The sequence below is a fragment of the Carettochelys insculpta genome, chromosome 9 (assembly GCF_033958435.1).
Source record: "Carettochelys insculpta isolate YL-2023 chromosome 9, ASM3395843v1, whole genome shotgun sequence".
NCBI classification, from domain to species: Eukaryota; Metazoa; Chordata; order Testudines; family Carettochelyidae; genus Carettochelys; species Carettochelys insculpta.
Genome location: NC_134145.1, coordinates 1,721,240 through 1,744,595, shown reverse-complemented (window position 1 = coordinate 1,744,595; position 23,356 = coordinate 1,721,240). Strand labels below are relative to the sequence as shown.

At 62.3% G+C, this 23,356-nt stretch overlaps 1 protein-coding gene across 9 annotated transcripts in view; it reads right to left on the bottom strand.

Moving 5' to 3' along the window:
- Positions 1-362: 362 nt before the first annotated feature.
- PTPRF (protein tyrosine phosphatase receptor type F) overlaps positions 363-23,356 on the bottom strand; it is a 730,253-nt gene continuing 707,259 nt past the window's right edge. For all 9 annotated transcript variants that reach the window (XM_075003555.1, XM_075003557.1, XM_075003558.1 and 6 more), the window contains 11 exons: positions 17,507-17,630; positions 16,298-16,473; positions 10,572-10,691; positions 9,924-10,078; positions 9,010-9,295; positions 5,453-5,631; positions 3,753-3,879; positions 3,064-3,189; positions 2,428-2,582; positions 1,870-2,005; positions 363-499 (listed from right to left, as the gene is read on the bottom strand). In XM_075003555.1, coding sequence (XP_074859656.1) covers positions 431-499; positions 1,870-2,005; positions 2,428-2,582; positions 3,064-3,189; positions 3,753-3,879; positions 5,453-5,631; positions 9,010-9,295; positions 9,924-10,078; positions 10,572-10,691; positions 16,298-16,473; positions 17,507-17,630 — 1,653 coding nt within the window. In that variant the 3' untranslated portion in view covers positions 363-430. The remainder of the gene's footprint in view (positions 500-1,869; positions 2,006-2,427; positions 2,583-3,063; positions 3,190-3,752; positions 3,880-5,452; positions 5,632-9,009; positions 9,296-9,923; positions 10,079-10,571; positions 10,692-16,297; positions 16,474-17,506; positions 17,631-23,356) is intronic.

Sequence of the window (23,356 nt, the reverse complement as noted above, 5' to 3'; positions counted from 1 at the left end):
GAGCGAGTCACTGCTCGGGGTCTCCAAAGGGCTGCCCGAAAATAGGCAGCCCTGCAGGCCAGGGCAGAGCCAGACAAGAGCAGAAAGAAAAGCAAAAGAAAAGGAGCCCCTGAAAGGGCTGACGGCCCTGGCCTAACGGCGAGGTTAGCAGCCGAAGGGGAAGGGCTAGGAAACCACCAGAACTATCTTACAGGTAAAACGACCCCGTCCCACCCCCTCGGCCTGGTTGCGAAAGACAGCGGGCGAGGGACAGAAATCCCACAGGACGCTGGGAGTGCTGCCGGAGTCGGACTCCCTTGCTCCGCTGAATGCAGTGGGCAGAAGTGGCATGGACGGCAGCAGCATCTAGACAGGACTGGATAGTGGCAGCTGTGGCTCTGAAGGACCCTCTGCTCCCAGCCGTCCTGCTGCAGGCAGGGACGAGTGCTGGTTACGTTGCATAGTGGTCAAAGCTGCCGAGGTACTCCAGTGCGGCTCGGTAGCACAGCTGGTACTGGTCCTGCAAGGAGAGGGCAGGGGTGTGAAGGGGGGTGCCTGTGCAGAGGGCAGGGGTGCTGCGGGGCACCTCCTATCCTGCAGGCACAACCCAAGCAACCAGCAGGTGCCACCCCTGCCCAGGGCTCTGCACAGGGCCAAGCTCTGCCCAAAGTGGGGTGTGAGGTTCCAAGGGAAAGCTAGGAGGCAGAGTTGCCCAGTGGTTAGAGCCCTAGCCTGGGACTCGGGAGAAGGACTCTGCCCCAGGCACCCTTTGCTCTCTTTACCCTCGTGTTTCTGACCCTCAGCCACCCTCTGTGCAGTGAGAAGGCTGGGCCCTTTGATGGCCACTAGAGAGGGGGCACTGCCTGAAACAGCTCTGCCCTGCCATGCCCAGCACGGCTTGGCATTTCAGTGTGGTCACTGCACTATACACAGTGCACTGGGCTAGCTGAGAACCAGCCGTCCCCGGGGGCTTGACACAGCCAGCCAGCCCAGTTCAGCTCCCTCGAGCTGACAGACCCAGCCCTTCCAAGAGGCTCTCCACACAGCTGGCAGCCCTCCACCACCACAGGGACAGGCCCTCTGAGCTGGGAACAAGATCTCCAAGCCCAGCCAGAACTAAGCCCGGTGAGGCTTCAGCTGCTACCGCCCTGCCCAGACAGCTGGATGGAGACCCATGCCTGCAAATCCACCTGGCTGCTCTGTGTGGGAGCAGGTAGTGGGGGAGTGTATAGTTTCCATCCCCCAAAAACACCAGCTCAGCCCCAGAGCCCTTCTCCTGCTAAGGCTGTGAACCAGGTGCAGCCTGGAGACCAGGGAAAGCCAGAGGCTGGGACCTGCTTCCAGATCTGGCTCTGTTGAAATAAGACCCTTCTTGGGAACCCTTGTTCCCATAACATAAGAACTAGAGATCACCAAGTGAAATGAATGGGCAGCAGGTTTAAAACTAACCAAAGGAAGTTCTTCTTCACACAGCACAGTCAGCCTGTGGGACTCCTGGCCAGAGCAGGCTGTGAAGCCCAGGACTTTAAGAGGGTTCAGGAGAGACCTGGATCGGTTCCTGGAGGTTAGGTCCAGCCGTGGCTGTTAGCCAGGAGAGGTAGGAATGGTGTCCCTGGCCTCTGTTTGTCAGAGGCTGGAAATGGCTGACAGGGGAGGGCTCACTCGCTGATACCCTGCTCTGTCCTCTCCCTCTGGGGCACCTGGCGCTGGCCACTGTCGGCAGACAGGACGCTGGGCTAGATGGACCTTCGGTCTGACCCAGTGTGGCCGTTCTTATGAACAGGGCAGCCCTGGCCCTCGGCTGGGAGCACAGCCTCCCTTTCCAGGGCACCAGCTCCCAGCCTGCGGGAGCACGTGGCCTCACCCAGCACAGAGTGCACAGACACCTACCTCTGTCTGCACCATGGCTGGTCGCTGTGTCCGCAGGGTCTTCACCGTCTGGAACATGTCAACCACGCCCTCGTAGCGCATGCGCTCCAGGACGATGCTGAGCGTGATGAACACCCCTGTGCGCCCGACCCCAGCGCTGTGCAGCACAGGGAGCAGAGAGGCTGTTAGCAGCGCTGCCCTGCAGCCATGCCTGCCGTGGGAGCCTCCCAGGCCCATGGCTGCAGGCCCCAAGGCTCGCACCTGCTGGGAACCCCCAGCCTGGCACTGAGCCATGCTGCCCTGTCCTAGGGAAGGGGCTGACAGACTCTCAGGAGCCTCTGCTGCCCTATGCTGTGTGCACCCCCCGGCCTCCTTGCCGTTCCCCTCCTGCGGCGTGCTGATTCCACTGGAGGGGCTGAGCCTGCAAAGCAGTGGGGCCTGCCAAGGGTCCAGGCTCTGAGCGTGGCCAGGGCAGCCAATCCCAGCCCTGCCCTGCGGCACAGGCAGCTGTGTCTGGGCACGAGGGAGAGCTGCTGAGCGGGCCCTATCCCAGCCAGCCCCAGCCCAGCCAGCGCTCACCTGCAGTGCACCGTGATGGGCCCGTCCTGGCCAAACTGCTCCTTGGTTTTGTGCACCTGCCCAATGAAGTCGATGAAGCCCTCGCCAGTCTTGGGCACACCCTGCTCGGGCCAGTCTGTGAACTGGAACTGGCGGATGGTCCGCGACTGCCCATCCTGTGGGGAAGGAGACGGGTCTGGCTTCTGCTCGCAGGCTGGCCCCAGAGCTCCAGGGCAGGCTGCTGGCTGGGCACCGGCTGTGCCTCACAGGGTGGGTGCAGGCCAGGCTACCGGGGGCAGAGTCAGGGCACGTGTTCTGTCTGCTGGGCTGGGCCTGACTCTCCAGCCCCAGCAGCTGCACCTGACCGACCCCATAGCGCCGGGGTAGGGCAGGGCAGGTCTCCATCAGCTCTGTGCTGGGATGCCCAGCTGTGGAGCACTCCAAGGAAGGTGCAGCCCAGCCCAGGAGCCTGGCTGCCTCAAGTCAGTACTGGGGCCAGCGGAGCCAGTCCGCCACCGCCTGCCTCCGATGTGACGCTCCTGTAGAGTGGGGTCTCCCTGGGAACGATCCCAGCCCATTGTACTCCAGCCCAAGGAGCAGCCCCCTTGCTGCCCTGCTGCTCCTGCCTCCCGGGGAGGGCCCCCCCACCCCACTCACCCTGGCATCGGTGACTTTGAACTCGCGGAGGATGTACTGGGGCATGTTGTACTCAGCCATGGGGTCCACCACGAAGTACTGGTAGCGGGCCGAGCGCTCTGCCGGCCAGTACTGGTGGCACTTCTCCTGCAGACGAGAGGAGAGGCATGAGCAGCTGGGCCCCCGGGCAGCAGCACCCGCCAGTGACTGCGCTGCTGGAACCAGCCTGCCCAGTGTCCCCAACCCCCACAAGCCATGGCTGGTTACAGGTGGGAAATTCTGAGCACCAATCAACTCCCTGCAGGATATGGGGCAGGCCTGGGGACCACTCCCACCAGCCACGGGGCAGTGCAGCTAGCTAGGGACCAAGCACCCCCTGGGTCATGGGGGATGTGCAGGGATGCCACTGCCAGCCTGCCACATGGGCCTGCACAGCCCGGACAGCCCTGGGCCTGCAGCCATCGGGGACAGACCCAAGTCCCTAGGGGCAGGACCCACAGATTGGTCCCAGAGCTGCTGGAGAAGGCTGGCCTCGCCCTCCTGGACCCTGGTGCAGGGCCAGCCCGGCTGGGAAGCTCTGGTGCTGAGTGCCCAGGTCCAGCAGTAACGGCTCAGGGACATGGAAAGGATAGACCCAGCAGGGGCAGAAAATAGCTCTTCCATATCCCCTGCTGCCACAGGCTCCCTCCCCTAGCCCCCACAGCCCTTACCCGGCCCATCTCACGCAGCTTGGTCAGCATCACCACAATGGTGGAGTTGTGCTCCCAGAGCATGCGCCAGAAATCCTCCGTGGTCTCTGCCAGTGGTCCCTGCGTGGCGATGTAGGCTCTCTGCTGCCTGCAACACAGGCACGTTGCGCTCACAGCAGCTGGCGAGGGCCAGGCCAGCCCCATCTACTCTGTGGGGCATGGTGCAGTGCGCCAGGCCCTGTGAGCTGGGCTGGGGCTCTGCAGCAGCTGTGACACCCCAGGCAGGGTGAGCCCGCTGGCTCCAGCAGGGCCCTGTGGCTGCTGCTATCCAACTTCACCATGAGGAAGGAGCAGGGCAGCACAGCAGCTGCTCTCCAGTGGCTGTCCACGGGCGCCCTGTCGGGCCAGCAGGGACCCAGTGGCCGCGGTGCTTGCGCCTGGGGAGGCCAGGGGCCAGGCAGAGCGGGAGCAGCCAAGCCTGTGCCGTGGGTAATGGGAGCTGTTCAGGTCTGCACCAGAAAGGGGCACTGGAGAGCTCAGAATAGGGGCCGGTGGCACTTCCCATGCTCAAGTTTCTCATAGTGCTAAAACAGGGACTTTCCTGCAGGACACCTGCACCACATGGGCAGAGCCAGACATGGCTTCAGGGGGTTATGGGCACCGTAAAAACCAAGAGGAAGGTGCAGGCAGGAACCAAGGCACTCATAAGGGCATGGCTCTAGCGATGGGCCAACGGAGTTCATTAGCCAAAGCCCGAAAGGCTGCTCAGCTCAGGGGAAGGGAAGGGAAGGGAAGGGAGGTGCTACAGAGCACGTCAGGGAGGCGACTGGCAGGGCAGGAAATGGTACTGCCTGCAACAAGTGGCACTGCTTGCCAGGCAGGGAGCCACCCAGGCCTGGCACAGTTAGGTTGGATGCTAGACAACCCAAGGCTGCAGCAAGCCAAGAGGCTGCAGTTCTGGGTGCGCACTGACCCGCAGTGACGGGCAGGGCTGGGTGGGAGGAGGGTTTAGCTCATTCCCACTCCTGCCATGCCTGTGGCTTGGAGGCTTAGCAGGGGCACAGGGGACCCAAGACAGGAACCCAGGGGGTGAGTGGCACATTAGCCTGTGCTGTGCCAAAGAGAAGGGCTGAGAGCTGTTTTGTGCTGGGGCTGGGTGAGGCTGCTCCACGGAGTGCCTGGCCCAGCAGCTGCCTTGCCGTATGCTCCCGTGTCCAGGAACTGGGAGCACACTGCACAGGCAGAAGCGTGCACCACCAGGGTCCCACGGCACGTGCCAATCGCCTGGCCATGTTGCGTACAGTGTCTTTCTCCTGAGTCCTCCCAGAATCCCACTGGAACCACAGGCCTCAGGCTGCTCTGCCAGCAGCCACCAATCATTGCTGAATGGCTCAGAGCTGACCCTGGGCTTCCCAGCAGCCCAGAGACCGGTGGGGGCAGCTCTCAGCAGAAGGCCCCATGCTGAGGATTCACAGCGGGTGGGAATGGGTGCTCCGGGAGCTGCCTCTGAGCACCAGGGTAAGGGAGGGCACATGGGACGCTGCAAGAGGGAGCTCTGGCTAATGTGGGGCTTGCTGTGTGGTACCTGACCCCTGCCCGGATCCCGAGGGACCCGAGAGACTCAGACCCACTCCACTGCCCTTCAGCGCCCGGCAGAAGGAAATGACTCCGCCCAGCAGCTCTAGGCACAAGGATTGGCTGGGGCTCCCCGGGGCTCTTACCTGTAGCCATCTATGAAGCTGGCATTGATGTAATCAGAGCCCTCGACCCCACGGATGGGCTGCAGGCAGACCCGGGTCAGCTCGTAGGGCATGATGTTCACCAGGCGGTTCTTAAACTTGTTGCATGGCAGGTTGGCACTGATGAACCGTGAGGTATGTGCTTTGGAACTGGCCAGGAGCTGGCAGGGGAGATGGAGGGTCAGGGAGCAGGAGCAGGGTCGGGGTTTAGCTGCGGCACCCTGGCCAGGCCCACCTGTGCAGAGCGGGGGGCGACGGAGGAGGGAAGCACAGCCCCCCGAGTGCAAAGGGGAAGAAAGGGCAGGAAGCCGGGGTGCGGCCGGAGAGTCCCTCCCCAGGAGTCGGATTCTGAGCCCCTCTGCTCAGACACCAGGTGGTGCTGGTCCCTGACTGGTGTCTCCAGCACACACAGGGCATCTGGGCACGGCTCTCGCCGCCTGCACCGTGAGCAGGGTGTGGCGCACGCCTCCCCCCAGCTGCTCCGTGCACATGGAAGAGCTGCTGCTGAGCCACGACACCACAGCAGCACGGGAAAGCATGAGCTGACGCTGCGGAGGGGCTGCTCCAGCGGTGCTGTGGGCAGGGACACTTGAACCGGGCCTCCCCAGCCAGCCCCCACCCGTTAATCGTTAACCAGTTCAACTGGATTTTCATCCCTGCTGGCGCATCCTAACTCGGCGGCTGTGGCTCTGAGGTGCTGGACCTGCTGGGACAGCACACCTGGCCTCCCTGGAGGCTCCACAGAGCCTGTGCCGACGCCCAAGGGGACGTAGCTCACTGAGCACAGGACAAGGCTGCCTGGCCTCTCGCCGGCTGCCCTGAAGCCAGCATTTGGCCTCTCCAGCTCCCTTTTCACAGGAGGGCTTCCCAGGGCGAAGCAACCACCAGTGTTGGCTTCCTGGCAAGCATGGCCGGCTGCTGCCTGGCAGCAGCTGTATTCCCTGGCAAGCCTCTGCTCAGCCAACATGCATCACTGGAGACCTGGGCATGAGCACAGCTGGCATCCATCTCAACGGCTTCACCAAGAAATGAGCTAAGCAGCCACCACCCGCCCCCCGCCCAAGGCAGAGCCAACAGGTGCACGCAGATACCCCCCCAAGGCAGAGCCAACAGGTGCACGCAGATACCCCCCCAAGGCAGAGCCAAAAGGCACGTACAGGTATACCTGCCCACACGCATTGCCAACACTCATACATCCCTGCACACAGGCAGTGCCAACACGCGTGTGCAGATACCCCACACCCGCAGGCAGAGCCAACAGGTGCACGCAGATACCCCACCAAGGCAGAGCCAAAAGGCACGTACAGGTATACCTGCCCACACGCATTGCCAACACTCATACATCCCTGCACACAGGCAGTGCCAACACGCGTGTGCAGATACCCCACACCCACAGGCAGAGCCAACACGCGTGTGCGGACACCCCCACCCGCAGGCAGAGCCAACACGCGTGTGCGGACACCCCCACCCCCAGGCAGAGCCAACACACGCGTGCGGACACCCCCACCCCCAGGCAGAGCCAACACACGCGTGCGGACACCCCCACCCCCAGGCAGAGCCAACAGGTGTGTGCAGACACGCCCACCCCCCAGGCAGAGCCAACACGCGCGTGCAGACACCCCCACCCCCAGGCAGAGCCAACACGCGCGTGCGGACACCCCCACCCGCAGGCAGAGCCAACAGGCGCGTGCAGACACCCCCACCCGCAGGCAGAGCCAACAGGCGTGTGCAGACACCCCCACCCGCAGGCAGAGCCAACAGGCGTGTGCAGACACCCCCACCCGCAGGCAGAGCCAACACACGCCTGCGGACACCCCCACCCCCAGGCAGAGCCAACAGGTGTGTGCAGACACGCCCACCCCCCAGGCAGAGCCAACACATGCGTGCAGACACCCCCACCCCCAGGCAGAGCCAACACACACGCACGCCCTCTGTGACGTTACTGGATGTTTACAATAAATATAAAACCATTTCTGTGACCACTGTATTAAGTGCGCCCCAAACCCGCGCCGAGGAGGAGCCTGACGAACGCCGGTGCACCACCGAGCCTGTATATGCTACGTGTGTGGCTGGGCCGTGTCTGTATGTGACGGCAGATCCTGGCTCTGTGCCTGTATTAGGAATGTTTTAGCGGTGGGTTTCTCAGTGGGCGGTGTGGTCACCTCCCAGGCAGGTGACACGGGCTGAACAAAGGAACAGCCCGTCACACCCCAATCCGCCTCTCAGGAATCTGGCTGAGCCGGGCCATCTGGGATGCGGCCGATGGCGGATGCCCCAAAGCAGCACGGACAGGTGACCTGACCAGGTGACTCGCCACTGGGGACCTGCCCAGGTGCAGAGAGCTTCCCTCCACCCGGCACGTCGATGGAGACGAGCCTGGCAGGGGCCATTTTGTCCTCAGTCCATTGCCCTCGGCCTCCACCTCGGGAGCAGTCGGCAACAACGTCTCTGCCAGGAACTAAGCCTGACTGGACTGGGGAGCCGTCCCCCAGAGGGTGCATTTCCAGAGACTCTCAGGATAGCCGCTTGCACCACCAGCTGCAGCCTGCCTCAAGACCTGACGGAGGTGTGTCATTTCACCTCTTTCACAATCTTCCTCTGGCACCTTGCCTTCTTTCTTTGCTACTAAACCTTTACAGCCTAAAGGGTTGACCCAGCGTGCGGGTTTGGGTAAGATCTGGGTTGTGCCTGGTCCCTCGGGGGCTGGAAGAATCTGGATGGATTTGGTGACACAGGTTTTCATAACCTCACCTGAGTAAGGGGGTGGCTGGTTTGGGCATTGTCACTGCTGGAGAGCCTGGGGGATTTGCAGGCGAAACTCCTTGCAGGCCAGGAAGGCAGCAGAGGTGCCTCACAGACAAGGCCGCTGGGCTGGGCTGGAAGTGGCCTGGTGCTGAGCAATTTCCCCAGGTTTGGTTCTCTTAGCAGTGCCCAGAAAACCTCCTGTATATCCACCCCACCAAGCAGTGCCAACATGCACACACCTACACAGGCAATGCCAATACACACCCAGTGCCGCCACACACGCAAGCGTGCAGCACCAAGACACATGCTCTCAGCAGCACGTGGGCTTTGCTTTTACAACCCTCTCCCCGTTCCTTCGGACACTGCCACTAGGCGGGCCTGAGCCCTAACTGGTGGGTGAACGACGCCCGAAGAGGGGATTACACACGTCTCTGACAGTGAACAGGAGCTGTTCCCAACTGCACGTTCGCAGTAGCACCGTACCACCAGGTGCTCATGATGGCACTGTAACACCGGGTGTTCACAGGAACGCTGCTTTTCACCAGCAGCCATGCCAGGCGCAGGTCCAGCCGTACGGCAAGAGCAGAACATGCTGCTGAGTCGCTCGCTTGTCTCTGCCCCGCTGGAAAGGTGTGCTCAGCACAAATAGCAATTCCAGCACGTTCGAACAGCTGCTCCCCGGCCTGGGACTGAACTCTACCCAGCACAACCTGCCCCTCTCTCCGGGCCCAGCTGCTGCTGCTCTCGGAGCCCCCGCCGGGGGATTCTGGTGGGCCGTGGCTACACTGGCTTACCTTGAACTCCAGCTCCATGGCGGTGACGCTCTCGCCTGCGGGCACCTGGCCCAGCTTCTGGAGATGAGCAAAGAGGTTGCGGGCTGACACTTCCGTGTTGCCGCAGGTGGCTGCCTCCAGCAAGGCCTCGTGGATGAAGATGTACTGGTCCTCGGTCTGCACCATGTAGTTACGCTGCGATCTCATGCATGTCACATGACCGTAGATGTCAACCGTCTTCTCGTGCTTCATCCTCTCCAGCATGGCATCGATGACGATGAAGCAGCCCGTCCTGCCCACGCCAGCGCTGAAGGGGCAGGGGGCAGGGTTAGCACCATCCCGCTGGGGGGCTCTCTCACCTCCGTCCTCTCCATGGGCATGGCCCATTGGGGGGGTGGGGGAGACCGGGAGCCCCTGGAGTCTCACCCTGGCCATGACCTTACGGCAGCGCCCAGCCCTCCACACACCTTGTCCCTAATCCATGTCCACCCTTCCCCTCTGCACCGTGACAGCCCGGACAGGGCAGAGATGGGCCAGTGGCCACTGCTGTAGTTCACACTCTGCCCTGGGCACGTGGGGAAGGAAACGCGGACCAACGTGCACAGCCCTCCGCTGCCTGTTCTGCCAGGCGCACCCGGCAGCAGCCCGGTCGCCAACACAGGCTATTTCCTGGCTACTGGCTGCGGGATTCAACGGGGTGCCTGTCGTCAGCCAGCTGGCATGAGCTCAGCAGGGCCAGCGTGGTCTGCTCAGCGATACCTCGGAGCAGCTAAGGCGCGTGCCCGTCCCAGTGGAACCGTCTTGCTGGCAGTTCTGGCCAGGCTGTGCTTTACAGCAGCAGGACCCACTTCTCCCCACGGCTCGAGGCTCGTGCAGCACACGCAGGCAGTGCCCACACGCAGCCTTGGCAGCAGCCCTCCTGCAGTGACCCTCACCTGCAATGAACCACCATGGGCCCCGCGTCCGGAGGGTTACAGGCTTTCACCCGCCGCAGGAAGGCCAGGATGGGGGTGGGGTACTCCGGTACCCCGTGGTCTGGCCATGCCATGAACTGGAACTGGCGTAGCTCTCGCTTCTCGCTGGAGCCGTTCTGCCGAGGAGCCAAAGGGACGGGGTGAGAACGTGCTGGTCTCGGGGAAGGGCAGCCACACAACAGGGACGGGGGGTGACGCCGAGGGCACTGACAATGTGCGCAGCCCATGTGCCTGGGCACGCAGCCACAGCCCCATACATCAGGCTCAGCACAGGGCCCTGTCCTGCCCCGCGCAGGCAGCTCCCTTGGCACAGGTGGCTGGACACTCAGCTCCTGAGTCACTGCCAGGTGGCGCGGAGGACGGGGCCAGCACACCCCATGGCCCTCCCACAGGGGGAACGTGTACAGCCCAGGGACAGCGGTTCTGGCCAAAGCCCTGCAGGTCGGGCGTGAGCCCTGGGGCTGGGAGCTGCTCCCTGCCCCATAGGCCTGGTCTGTGATCAGCCACGGGCTACACACTGGCCTCTGCAGGGCCGGCTACCCCGAGGGCCAGGCGTGCAGGACCCAGCCACACAGAGGCCAGGACTGAGCAGCTGCACTCTCCCATTACCTTGTAGAGCGCAAACGTCCGGACGGTGTAGGTGGCCAGCTCGACTGTGTCCTGCAGGGTCACCTGAATCAGCCCATAGGTCTCTGTGCCCCGGCCTGGCCAGTACTGGTCACACTTCACCTGCAGCATGGGAGAGGGGATCACCATCTAGCCAAGACTGGGGGCAAGGACACAGGACATGTCAGTGGTGCCTGGCCCTCCCTGAATGGACCCTGCAGGTCAGCGCACAGGGTGTCCTGAGAAGTAGCCCGGGGCCTCCACTGCTGTGCTCAGGCTTCGCCCTGCAGCCCACCTTCAAAGAGACGTTGGCGCGGGGAGGAGCTGGACAGACGATGCTGCCAGGGCAGGGACCATGGGAGGGCAGCAGGCCCCAGCACACGCACTGCAGGGCCAGCGGTGAGGATGCCAACAGGGCAGCAGGAGATGCTCTGAGGCTGGAATTCCAGCCTTTGACTTGCTCTGGGGGCAGGCAGGCCAGTGCTGCCCCCCGCCTGGCACCTGCTCTGCCCCTGCCTGGCACTGCTGCGGCATGTCCGGGGACCGCCAGCCCTGCCCTCAGGAGACGGCTGCCAGTGCGGAGCAGGGCCCCGCTGGCCATCACTAACCCTGCCTCAGAGACGCTTGTTTGCTAGCCAGTGAACCGCTGGGAGGCGGAGAGTCTGCCCTGCAGAGAGCAGCGGCTGAGAGCTGGCCAGCCAGTGACTCAGCAGCTGCACCTACACTGAAAAGGGGCGATGGGCAGGGAGCCCAGGGCCTCCCCCAGGCTGGCAGGGAAGGAACGAGCCTCCTGCAGCTTGGAGGCCAGTGGCGGGGGGGCGGTGCACAGCCCACTCCCCTGGGTGCCCGCTTGCCAGTGTCGTCAGCTCCCTCTGGGCCCTGGCAAGGCCTGGTGGGAGTGACAGGGCCCAGCACACCAGGCCCAGCAGCTCTGCATGGCAGGGAAAGTTGCCACAGGCACCAGGCCGGGTCAGCCTGTGGGGGCTGGCAGGGGGCCCAGACTACCCTTGGTCAGGGCCTTGGTCTCTCTGAATCAGCCTCTCCCCACTTGCCAGTGCAGGGGCCTCAAAGGATCCCCATGACCAGCATGCACCCCCCATGACTGCCATGAGGGGACCAGCCTGGAGTGCAGCTTCCTCTGCCACGGCCCTGCCATGGCCAACATCAGCTCCCTGGCTGGGGAGAGGCGTGAATGTTCTGGTTTCTGCTTGCAGCCCCATCACCCCACAGCTTCCTGCCACCCCTTGGTGTCCTGTCTCCACCCACGGCACTGCCCCCTCTCAGCTACCTGCCTCTGCCCGTGACCCCACGGGTCCTTGCCAGCCCTGGGCTCACCGCGAGACGGCAACGACAGTTCTCAGCCGTGTGCGTCAAGGGGCAGGCTGCATTAGAGCCAGTGCAATGGCACTGTGAGCAGGGGCCCGGGAACAGGCGAAAGGACCGTGGGATGGCACTGGGGCAGCTGGCATCCTGCCTCTTGTTCAGCGGAGCTGCTGCTGACTAGCAAGGGCCAGGCACGCCAGCCACGCAGCTGCCAGGCTCTCTCCGCAGCCCGCGCTGCCCGAGGAGAGATCCTGTAGCAGCAGCTGCATGCCCGGGGCGGGAGCTGGGCTTCCACCTCTCTCAGGACCCCGGGACACCAAGGTGAACACGCAAAACATTATTGCAACCACTGGTCTCAGTTTGCACAAAATCTCAGGCCAAGGGAGGTGTCTGTTGGACGTGGCGATTCGCTGCGCCTGTTTCGGCTGCTCACACATTCGTACCACGTACGTGGAGGTGTAAGTGTTGGTCTGGGCTTGCAGCTGAGATTTTCGCTCCTGGGACACCACAACAGGAGGCGTTGCAGGGCAACCTCTTGTGACAGGGCTCCTAGGCAGGTAACGCCGCGTGTGAGAGGGAAAGGAAAGGGCCTCGTCTGAGCCCTGTCACATCGGAGGAGTTTGGCTGTGACGCGTAACTGACCAGGCAATGGCTGACTGCCCAAGGACACGGACAGGTGACCTGCTCGCGTGACGGACAGGCTCCACCTCAGACGTGCTCCAGGCAGGGAGAGCAATGGGATCCCCTCCACCTGGGCCAGGGGACAAGGGGGCCCTGAGCTTCCTCCGTCTTGGTCTTCACTCCAGCTTCTCCCGTCAGGAGCAGCTCTGCGATGAGCTGAGCCCGGAAGGATCGCTGACCGGTCTGAACACAGGGTGTACTCCAGGGGCCTGGCAGATAGCAGCCAGCTCCACCTCTGCTGCAGCCTGCCCCATGACCTCCGTGACGGGTGTCTGCCATTGGCTTGCTTCAGCAATTTCACCCTCTCCCTTTCGTCTTCCCTTCGTTAACACACCGGTAGAGGTTAGCTGCCAAAGGATGGGTAGCGGCTCTCCTGGGAAAGAGCCGCGGTGTACGTTGACCTGGGGACGTGGCTGGGCTTTGGGGTTGGAAGAAGCTGTTCAGGTTTGGTGAGGTTGGCTGCATAACCTCCCCTCTGTGTGAGGAGGGGCCTGGCGGTGGCACAAGGGAAGATGAAGTGTGCACGCGTATTGCTGGTGTGACTTCTTGGGGCCATGTGACACCAGCAGTCCTCTGTGTGCTGGGTTTGGTGTCTCACCATGGAAGCCCCCCAGTCTAGGGCTGTCAGTAGCCTTGTTTTAAGCAGTTTGCTCTGGTTCGGCCCTCTCAGCTGTGCTTGGAAAAGCCTCCAATATTACACCCCGGTGCTGAGTATGCAGAGCCCCAGGCTGTGTGCACAGCTGGGCGCATACACCTCCCCTCGCTGGGTGCAGAGCAGCATGTTGCTTCACACTCTCTAGCTGCAGAACAAACATGCCGAGGTCCCAGCTAAACTGACCCAGTCCTTGTCTGTGAGTGGCAGCCGCAGCCAGCCCCTTCCACCCTTCGCAGCCCCTTGTGCCCCCTTCCACCTGCTGCCAGCCCCAAGGCACTCGTGGCCACCGGAGGAAGTGAACCCCACTAACTGGAGTCAGATTCTCACTGTCCTTAGAGTGTAAAGGCCAGTGCCCCAGACCTACTGCCAACCTCCCCGCTGCCCTGCGCCCTCCCCCCGAACAGGCTGCACAGCTCCGTTCAGCATGGCCCCAGCCTGTCGCTGTGAGACGCCTCTCCCCCAGGACAAGGGTGCAAAGCCAGCATTGGAAGCATTCTCTGTGCGGGCTCCTGGCAGCACCAGGGCTGCTAAGTGATTATTATTTATTCATGACCAGATCTGAGCCAGTCACTTTTTCTGCCAAATCTACCCATAATGTTTATGCCCCATTTTCAAGCTCTGTAAATTTTATGCAGAAGCCGATGCTCTGGGGTACTAAAGCCACTCACAGACGGTTCCTTCTGGCAGTGCTGGCTCCTTCTCACGGCCAGGAACACACCACTGGGCTGGATGTACGCTTACCGCCAGCGTTTGCCAGGCCAGGCAGCCTGGCCCTATCTGCCCACAGAGCACATGACACGTCCCTGCCTGTGGAGTAGGGACTGCTGGGGAGGAGCTGGTGACTTTACTGGATTTTAAGATGAACACACAAAGCATTACTGCACCCACCATCCCAGGTTTGCACCCATCTTGTGCCAAGTGGCCAGGGAAGGTGTCAGTTGAAAGTGGCGATTTGCTGCTGCTGGTACGTTTGTACCATGCTGTACGTGGAGTTACAAGTACTGGCTCTGAGCTTGCAGTTGAGACTTTAGCTCCTGGCAGACAACAGGCCAATACTACAGAGCCCATCCGGCCTTGTCCCTTCTGCGCTGGTGCCACACTCGGGAGCAGCAGGCCTGCAGCGCGTGGTTCTTGGGGTGGGCTCTCATGGCCCTCCCTGGGCATGCAGGAGCCTCCGGAGATGCCTCACTGCAGCTGGTGAGAGGTGCCAGGTGTCCACGCCCGGGAAAGCTGAGATGATGTGTTTCTGAGCCACTACCAAACAACTCCGAAACCAACTGCCAAGCTCTGAAGGCAGCTAATTGCCCGAGCCAGCCAGGTCGGGGCTTCCAGCAGCACTGGCTGGGTGCCGACGGGGGAAGGAAGGTGAGCTGGCACCTTGAGACACTTCGGATTGCTGATGGAAATGCTGGTGCTCTTTTCCTGCAGGTCGTGGCCCCGTCCCGGAGCCCTGAAAGCGCTGTCAGTCACCCTGCGTGCGACTGGGGGCACGTGCGGCTCTTGCTCAGAAACCAGGCAGAGTGCGCTTGACAAGTGCACCCTGCTCCCCAGCCCCAGCTCCAGCTGACACAGCTGGGGCCTGTTTGCATGCTGAGCCTCAGGCTGCTGGGGAGCAGGGCTCTTGAGAAGCTGCAGCTGGAGCGGGAACCTCCAGGGCACACCTGTGAGGAGCGTTGTCTGGTGCAACCTCAAGAGGCCGTGGTGCTGCAGGAGCCAGAGTGCTTTGGGATGCACTGAACTAGGCCTGTTGCACAAGGACTGGCCCCAGCAAAACGAGGCTCTCCAGCAGCAATCGGGGCCACATGCTGGTGGCAGATCAAGCATCAAGACACAGCAGCTAGGAGTGCCTAGCAAAGGCTGCCCCAGCTCCCAGAACAGGCTGAGGGTGAGCCCTGGACTCCTGAATCTGGGGGGGTGAGGTGGAGGGGAGGGGCCCGGTCACCAGGGTGCATGGGGAAAGGACACGTGATCCCCAGCTGTGTGACGCAGAAGTGAAGACCCTCCCTTCCCACCCCAGCCCCTCCCAGTTGCCCTGTTTCCCTCAGCCCCTTTTCCCACTGGAGCAGGGCAGGAGGGTGCATGCCAAGCAGCAGCACGGCTGCTGGAGGGCTGTGCTGGGGAAGTGGTTTCAGGTCTAGTCTGCTTCCTGTCCCAGGCTGGCACCTCTGTGGGCAGCGCTGGCTGGCTGGCAGGACTGTCTCTCTTGCAGCGCGACTGGGCACAGTGCCAGGCCAGCCCGCCAGCGCAGGGGGCCTGTCGGAGCTCCCCTCTGCTCTCACCAAGTGGGCATGTAGCACTGCCTGGGCACTGCCCTGACCTACGGTCAGCCTGGCAAAAGGCAGACCTGCTCCGCATGCAAGGGCTCCTGTGTCACCGACAGCACCCAGGCAGGGTCAGCCGGCACCGCCGGCAGGGAGAGGCTTGTGGGAGAAACAGACCCTGCCAGGAGAGGGCAGGAAACCCCATCCCAAGGAGGGTCTCTTCCCTCCTTCCCGGTGCCGCAGGGGCCAGCCCCACCTGGCTACTGCTAGGAGGTTCCACCAGGAAACCCACTGGGCCCTCGTAGGCTGCCCCATGCTCACAATGCTATTTGCCAGCCCTCCGTCCCGGTCCTGTGGACACGGCACCCTGGCCAGCCAACACGCCTTCTGCAGGGCTGCTCCCGCCTCTCCCTGCAGGAGGGGGCAGGGGCGGAACGAGTGGGGGGGGCAGGGGTGAGTGTGGGGGGGGGAGGAAGGTAGGGCCCAGGCCATGTGGGGGTGAGGGACTGGCAGAGGTGAGGGGCTGGCAGGCAGGGCCCGGGCGGTGTGGGGGTGAGGGGCTGGCAGGGGTGAGGGGCTGCCAGGCGAGGGGCTGGGGCAGTGGAGGCTCGGCTGGGAGGTGCTACTGCCGGTGTGCAGCAAGGTGCTGTCACTCAGAGCAGGCTGAATCCAGCCTGGCTGCGCCCAGCCGTGCGGTCTCCCACTGAAACCCCGAGGTTGCCCCCAACCCTGCCAGGAGCCCCCCCCCCCCAGTGCCTGTCCCAGTGACGCATGTTTCACTGGGGTCAGAAATGCCCCCCGAGCTGTACCCTGGACTTCTCCTCCAGCCGGGTCATCATGACGATGGTCGCTGTCCTCTGCTCCCACACCATCCTCCAGAAGTCGCTGAGCGTCTCCGGCAGGGGCCCCTGGGTAGCGATGTAGGCGTTCTGCTTCCGGTACCCGTCGATGTAGTTGGCGTTGATGTAGTCGCTCCCAGGCACCCCTGCAGAGACAAGGGGAGCCGGGTGACTGGGCCGCTGCGGGGAGTGCTGGGTACCCATGTCTGGCTGGGAACCCTGCGCTGCTGAGCCGGTGCGGTGCTGGTGCCGGGCTGCGGGGAGAGAGCCGGCCCAGGACCAATCTGCAGGAGCAGAGCCGGCCCCGGCAGGCTGCAGCACTGCGCAGAGGGAAGGGCTCAGGCGGTGGGAGTGGCTCACTGCGGTCACAGCTGTGACAAGCGGCTCCCACCTCCAGCTTCTCTCACAGGCCACCGGACGGCCACAGCGCAGCTCTTGCGGGGCTTCCGGGGCCCGGCCAGGGCAGAAGCAGGCAGCTGGGCCCTCTGGGAGCTCCCCTGCCACTAGGAGCACTGACGTGCCAGTGGATCCACCCGCAGGCGGGAGCAAACCTTGCATCTCAGGAGCCCGTACAGCAGCACTACCCACCAGCTGGCTCTCAGCGAAGGCTGCAGAGGAGACTCCTCCTTCCTCTCCCTACCAGCCCAGGTGCCACTCCGTGGGACAGTGAGCCGCACCCAGCAGGTGCATGTGGGTTACACCAGGCAACCCGGGCTGCCTGGCGCAGGGCTGCCCATGCGTGGCACCCAGCCCGTCGAGAGACTGAGGAGGCCGCTCAGCCACGGCTAAGGACCAGCAGGCTTTGAGCTGGAGCCGCTCGGTCTCGTACACAAAGCTCGAGGCCCCAGCCACAATCCCGCCTGTGCTGCACCAAGCCAGAGAGAGCTGGGCCTGGGCACGGCAGGGGCCACTGCAGCAGCCCTTGGGAAGAACCAGCTGCCTTAGGCAGCCATTTCCCAGCCACTGGCCCGAGAGGTGCATCTGCAGGGTCTGGTGGCAAGCGCAGCTCTGGGCTGTTCACAGCCCCTGCCTGGCTTCTGGGACCCCCGGCCCTCCTTGCTCTGCCACACTCAGGGAGCGCTCTGGCTCCGTTGCAGGTTACACAACCCTCGCCCGGGGCGGTTTTTCACACCACTCCCTCAGGCCGTGCTCGGACCCAGCCCAGTGCCCCGCACTTACCGTCCACAGAGGTCAGGATGACGCGGGAGTGGTCGTAGGCGATCACGTTTGCATAGCGGTTTTTTGGTTTATTCACTTCCAGGTTGGAATTCTCCCAGGTGAACTGCTGCCCAGGGTCGATGGACTGCAGGAAAGAGGACAGGCGGTTACAGCATACTGGGCTGCCTGCCGGAGACGCCCCCTTTCCTGGGGCTGTGAGGCTGCCCTGCCAACCACTCCCGCCATGGCTGGGGCACCTGCCTTGATTACTCAACACAGTCCATCTGCTGTGGGGCTGAAACCTCCAGCCTGGCTGCCCACAGCTGCCCTGTCCCCCCGACCCACTTGCCCTGCTGGGAAGCCACTGCAGCCTTAGCCCATCCAGAATCTTCCCCTGCACACCTGCCAAGGCCCATGTGAAATTCTGCTCTCCCCCTGCATGACACAGGACAGCACACAACTGCACACCAACATATCCATGCATCACACATCTGCCTGGCCTCCGCCATGCTGCCAAAGTTCACCACCCTTATGATACGACTTCTCATGTCTCCAACACCACTCCAGCAGGCAGCGGCGCTATCAGCCCCTCAGCGCCCTAGCTCCGGGCTGCTGCAGGCATCCCACTGGCCTGTGTGAGGCAGGCCCATTCAGAGGACCGTAGCACTCCAAGAGTGTGAAGAGAGAGAGACCAGCAGCTCCTGTCGACCACATAGAGAACTACTCAAAATACGAGCAGCAGCCTGCGTGACCGCTCCCAGGACCCCGTTTCCCTGCTGTGACGTTACTGGATTTTTCAATGGAATATGGAAGCCAAGCGGGTTACTGTTGTATATAGTGGCACCAAATCTTGTGCCAGGAGGCCAAATGAGGCGTCTAATGAAAACTGGTAATGCCCTCAAGCTGTCTGTGCTACTGGTATGTCTGTGCATGTCTCTATGCCAAGTTACAGCCATTGGCTCTGTCGCCAAACTAGAAATATTTCAGTGCTATCCCCCAGTCAGGTGGCCTGGGCTAAACAAAGGGACAGATGCTCAGACCTTGAACGTACATCTCAGGAATTTGGGACTTAGTCACCCGGAATGTAGCCAATGGCAGAGTGCCACAGCAGCCCACCTGGTCAGGTGATGCTCTATCACTTATGAGCTGCGGCTACGCGTGCCGGCTACTTCGAAGTAGCTGCGCCAGCTTCGAAATAGCGCCCGCCACGTCTACACGGGGCGAACGCTATTTCGAAGCTGAAATCGACGTAAGGCGGTGACACGTCGAAGTCGCTACCCCCAACAGGAGATGGGAATAGCGCCCTACTTCAACGTTGAACGTCGAAGTAGGGCACGTGTAGGCGATCCGCGTCCCGCAACATCGAAAGAGCGGGGTCCTCCATGGCGGCCATCAGCTGAGGGGTTGAGAGACGCTCTCTCCAGTCCCTGAGCTCTATGGTTGCCGCATGCAGCAGCCCATTAAAGCTCCCCACCCCCCTGCATTCCTGTGCAGGAAGCTGAGAGCGCGTGCAGGCGGCAGCACTGCCACGCGGCCAGCCTGCACGCCCGCAGCAGCCCCATTTCAGCACCCCCGCAGCAATGGCCGCTAGGCAGCCCCCCAAACGCCCCCAGGGCACCCCCCACAAGGGGAGCCAGGGCTCCCAGGCAGCCAGCCAGCCTGGGAAGAGGCAGCGGGGTCCCTCCTGGAGGGAGGCCAAGATCCGGGACCTGCTGGGGCTCTGGGGCGACGAGGAGGTGCTCCAGGTAATGGGGAGCAAGAGGCGGAATGCGGATGCGTTCGCTCGGCTGGCCGAGGGCCTGGCTGCCCGGGATCACCCTGCCCGCACTCCTGACCACGTCAGGAGTAAGGTTAAGGAGCTGCGGCAGGGTTACGCCTGGACCCGGGATGCAGCCAGCTGATCTGGGGCTGCCCCCGCCACTTGCCCCTTTTACAGGGAGCTCAGGTCCATCCTGGGCCCCCAGCACACCTCCTCCCCTCCGGCCACTCTTGACACCTCGGCCAATAAGCCCCAGCAGGCCCTGGAGACGAAGTCTGCCCCGGAGGCAAGCCCCGCTCCCCAGGGCCCCCCCCCGAGGAGCCCACCCCGGGATGCTGGAGGAGGAGGGAGGGGGAAATCCTCCTCCAGCGACGGGGGGGCTGCGGATCACTATCCCGTCCCAGAGCTCCAACAGGGCGTCCGCCCAGAGGGTGTCCCCTGACCGTCGGAGCGGACCGTCAGGTATGTACCCCGCCAGTGCACACCCCCGGGGTTAAGGGGCAGGGACAACAGACATGACCAGGGCCCTCCAGATGACCATGGCCCCAAGGACAGCAGTGGCATGTCCCTCAGAAGAGTGCATCAGCCTCATCCCACCCAGCAGGACAGCGCCAGGCCCCATCCCTGGGGATGGGGGGAGCGGAACCTAGGGTCCCCTGGGCGGGGGAGCTGGGACACCCATCAGCAGCAGCAGCATCTCCTGGGGATGGGGAACCAGCAGCAGAGGGGTGGGGGCACAAGGGCCACGGGTCAGGGCCCACACCAACAGCTGTCTCCACTCTTCTTCCCCCCTGTGTTCCGCAGCTGCACCATTGGAGGGCCCGGAGAGCGCCAGCGAGGTGTCCATGGTCCCAGAGAGCCCACCAGGACCATCCCAGCAGGCCAGCCCCTCGGCGGAGCACCGACCAGCCCCAGGAAGGGGCCGACAGCGGAGCCACCACCACCAAAGGATGGCCACGGACCCCCAGCTGCTTGCGACCCTCCGGCGTCAGCTGGAGGTGTCGGAGCGGCACCTGCGGGTGGAGGAGCGGCGGCTGGAGCTCCAGGAGCGAGCACTGGCCTGGCGCCAGGAGGCATGGGGGGCCTTCATGCGCACATTCAAGCACATAGCGGAATACCTGGCCCCCCACATGCCGCGCCGCCTGCCGCTCTGCCCGCCGCTCCAACCGCCGTCCCACCACCATCCACCACCCTGGGGACTGCAGACACCTGCCAGTTCACCCGGCCCCCACCCAGCCTCGGCCAGGGCTCAGGCCAAGTCGAGGGTTGTGCCTGCCAACCCCGGGCGTCGGACAGTAGAGGGGTGCGGGGCCGAGGACATGGCCCCCCCTTTGTACATATCCCCCATTATATTTGTATATAGTTTGTGTTGGACCCCTGTTGTGTTATGGTACCTACCCCCCCATGTAAATAGTTCCCCCCTTTTGTTCTATTATATATATATATATTATTAATAATAAGACATTTCACTGTTTTTGTTTCAAAAAACAGGTCCATTTATTTGCAAGAGAAGTGGGGGTGGGGGGGTGTGCTCGCAGGTGCTCTGTGGTGTGGGCATGGGGGCAGGGAGTGTTGTGGAGGATGGGGGGTGCAGTGGGTGGCCTGCCAGCATACACCCCGCGGCCTGGCCGAAACGGGCCCACAGGGCCTCCCGGACTCAGATCCCCTTGGGGTCCACCTGGCGACTGGGGGCAGCGGGTGGCTGCACGTTGGCCCTGCCAGCCTCCACAGCCCAGCCCTGGAAGAAGGCCTCTCCCTTGCTCTCCACCAGGTTATGGAGTGCGCTGCATGTGCCCACAACCTGGGGGATGTTGGCGGGGCCTGCATCCAGGCAGGTAAGGAGACACTTCCAGTGCCCTTTGAGGCAGCCAAAAGTGTGCTCGACCACCTGGAGCGCAAGGTTCAAGCGTGTGTTGAACCGCTCCTGGCTGGCTGTGAGATGGCCTGTGTAAGGGTGCATGAGCCAGGGCCGGAGGGGGTACGCCGCGTCTGTGACGACACAGAGGGGCCTGGTGGTGTCCCCCACAGGGATCTCCAACTGGGGGATGTAGGTCCCCACCTCCAGCCGGCGGCACAGGCCCGAATTTCTGAAGACCCGGGCATCGTGGGTGCTGCCAGGCCAGCCAACATAAATGTCCAGGAAGCGGCCCCGGCTGTCCACCAAGGCCTGGAAGACCACTGAATGGTAGCCCTTCCTGTTGAGGAAGCGTCCTCTGCTGTGCTCCGGGGCACGGATGGGGATATGGGTCCTATCCAGAGCCCCAAAGCAATTTGGGAAGCCCAGGCTGGCAAACCCCGCAATGGCAGCATCCGGATCCCCAAGCCGCACAAGCCTGTGGAGCAGCAGGGCATTGATTGCGTGGACGACCTGCAGGGGAAGGACATGAGAGAGCACCAGTGAGGGGTGTGCAGGGTGTGTCTGGCCCTCCACCCCAGGGCTCTCCCAGGGCTCCCCCGTCCCAGGGACCCCCCCGCCCCAGGGTCCTCTTACCTCCGTGAAGACAGCCTCAACGGTGGCCTTGCCCATGCCAAACTGCTGCCCCACGGATTGGTAGCTGTCTGGAGTGGCCAGCTTCCAGACAGCAATGCCGACCCGTTTCTCGACCGTGAGGGCATGTCGCATGGAGGTGTCCTGGTGCCATAAGGCAGGGGTGAGCCACTGGCAGAGCTCCAGGAATGTCTGCCGGCTCACACGGAAATTCTGGAGCCAGCGGTCATTGTCCCACTCACCGAGCACCAGCCGCTCCCACCAGTCAGTGCTCATGGGGTAGCTCCACAGCCGGTGGCGTGTGCGGCCGGGGGCGGGGGGGGGTCGGAGGGTAGCAAGGTCTGGGGCTGCTTCGTCCTCCCCTGGGGGGCAGCTCCTCTTCCGCGAATAAAAGGTGGTCAGCTGCCTCCTGCATAGCATTGAGCAGGGCGAGCACTGCTCCTGCAGGGGCGGCTGTGTGGACCTCTGGCTGCTGCTGCTGCTGCTGCTGCTGCTGGGGGTCCATACTGCTTCGACGAGGGGTGCGTGCCTGTGGCTCTGCAGACCGCGTGCTGTGCAGGCTGTGTGTGTCTGGGAGGGACCCTTTAAGGGAGCAGCTAGCTGTTGCCCCGGAAGTGCTAGTCCACCCTGTGACCCTGTCTGCAGCTGTTCCTGGCACCCTTATTTCGATGTGGGCCGCTTTGGCATGTAGACACTCCCCTGCAGCACCTACTTCGATGTGGTGCTGCCCAACGTCGAAGTTGAACGTCGACGGCACCAGCCCTGGAGGACGTGTAGCCTATATTTCTATAGACTAGAAATAAGCTATTTCGATGTAGCGTCCCCGTGTAGACGTAGCTATGGAGACAAAAAAGGGATTTCTTTCCACATGCGGTAGGGTGCACAGGGGACTCTGAGAATCACAATTTTGTCTTCAGTTCTCCAGGATCTAAGCCTGTGTGAACTGGGATCCCACCCCGCATGGGGTGTATTTTCAGAGACTCTCAAGAAATCAGCTTATAACATCGCTGGCTTCATCAATTGATTAATCAATCAGAGCGAGAGGTTCCGAGTTAGAGAACATATTCAAATTCGACACGCTAATGTGGTATGAACACAGACATCAACTACCTCAGGCATTACAAGGACTGCTTCCCTTCCTTTGATACTCATAATTATCTCAGGCAGGACAATTAACACCCCCCCACCTCTCACTCCCTTCCTTCTATCCTATTTGATTTGACAGTTTTTATTGCAATTTTTCCTTTCTGGGCCTCCGTACTTACATAAGTCAGTCTGTATGGGAAATGAGCTTGAGCTGAAGAAGTGGGTCTGTCCCACAAAAGCTCATCACCAAATAAATCATTTTGTTATTCTTCAAACTGCTACACTGCTGCTGCTTTGTTTTGTTGAGTACAGACTAAGCTGGTGACCTCTCTGTTACTGTGCATCAATAACTGTAATTGATGAATGTCATGTAGCACTTTAACTACTCTTCTCTCTCACCCTGTTCTTTTCCCTTGTTAGTAAACCTTGAGATTTTAGAAAACAAGAAGTCTTGTGACACCTTATAGACTAATAGATATTTTGGAGCATAAGCTTTCGTGGGCAAAGCTTATGCTCCAAAATATTTGTTAGTCTATCA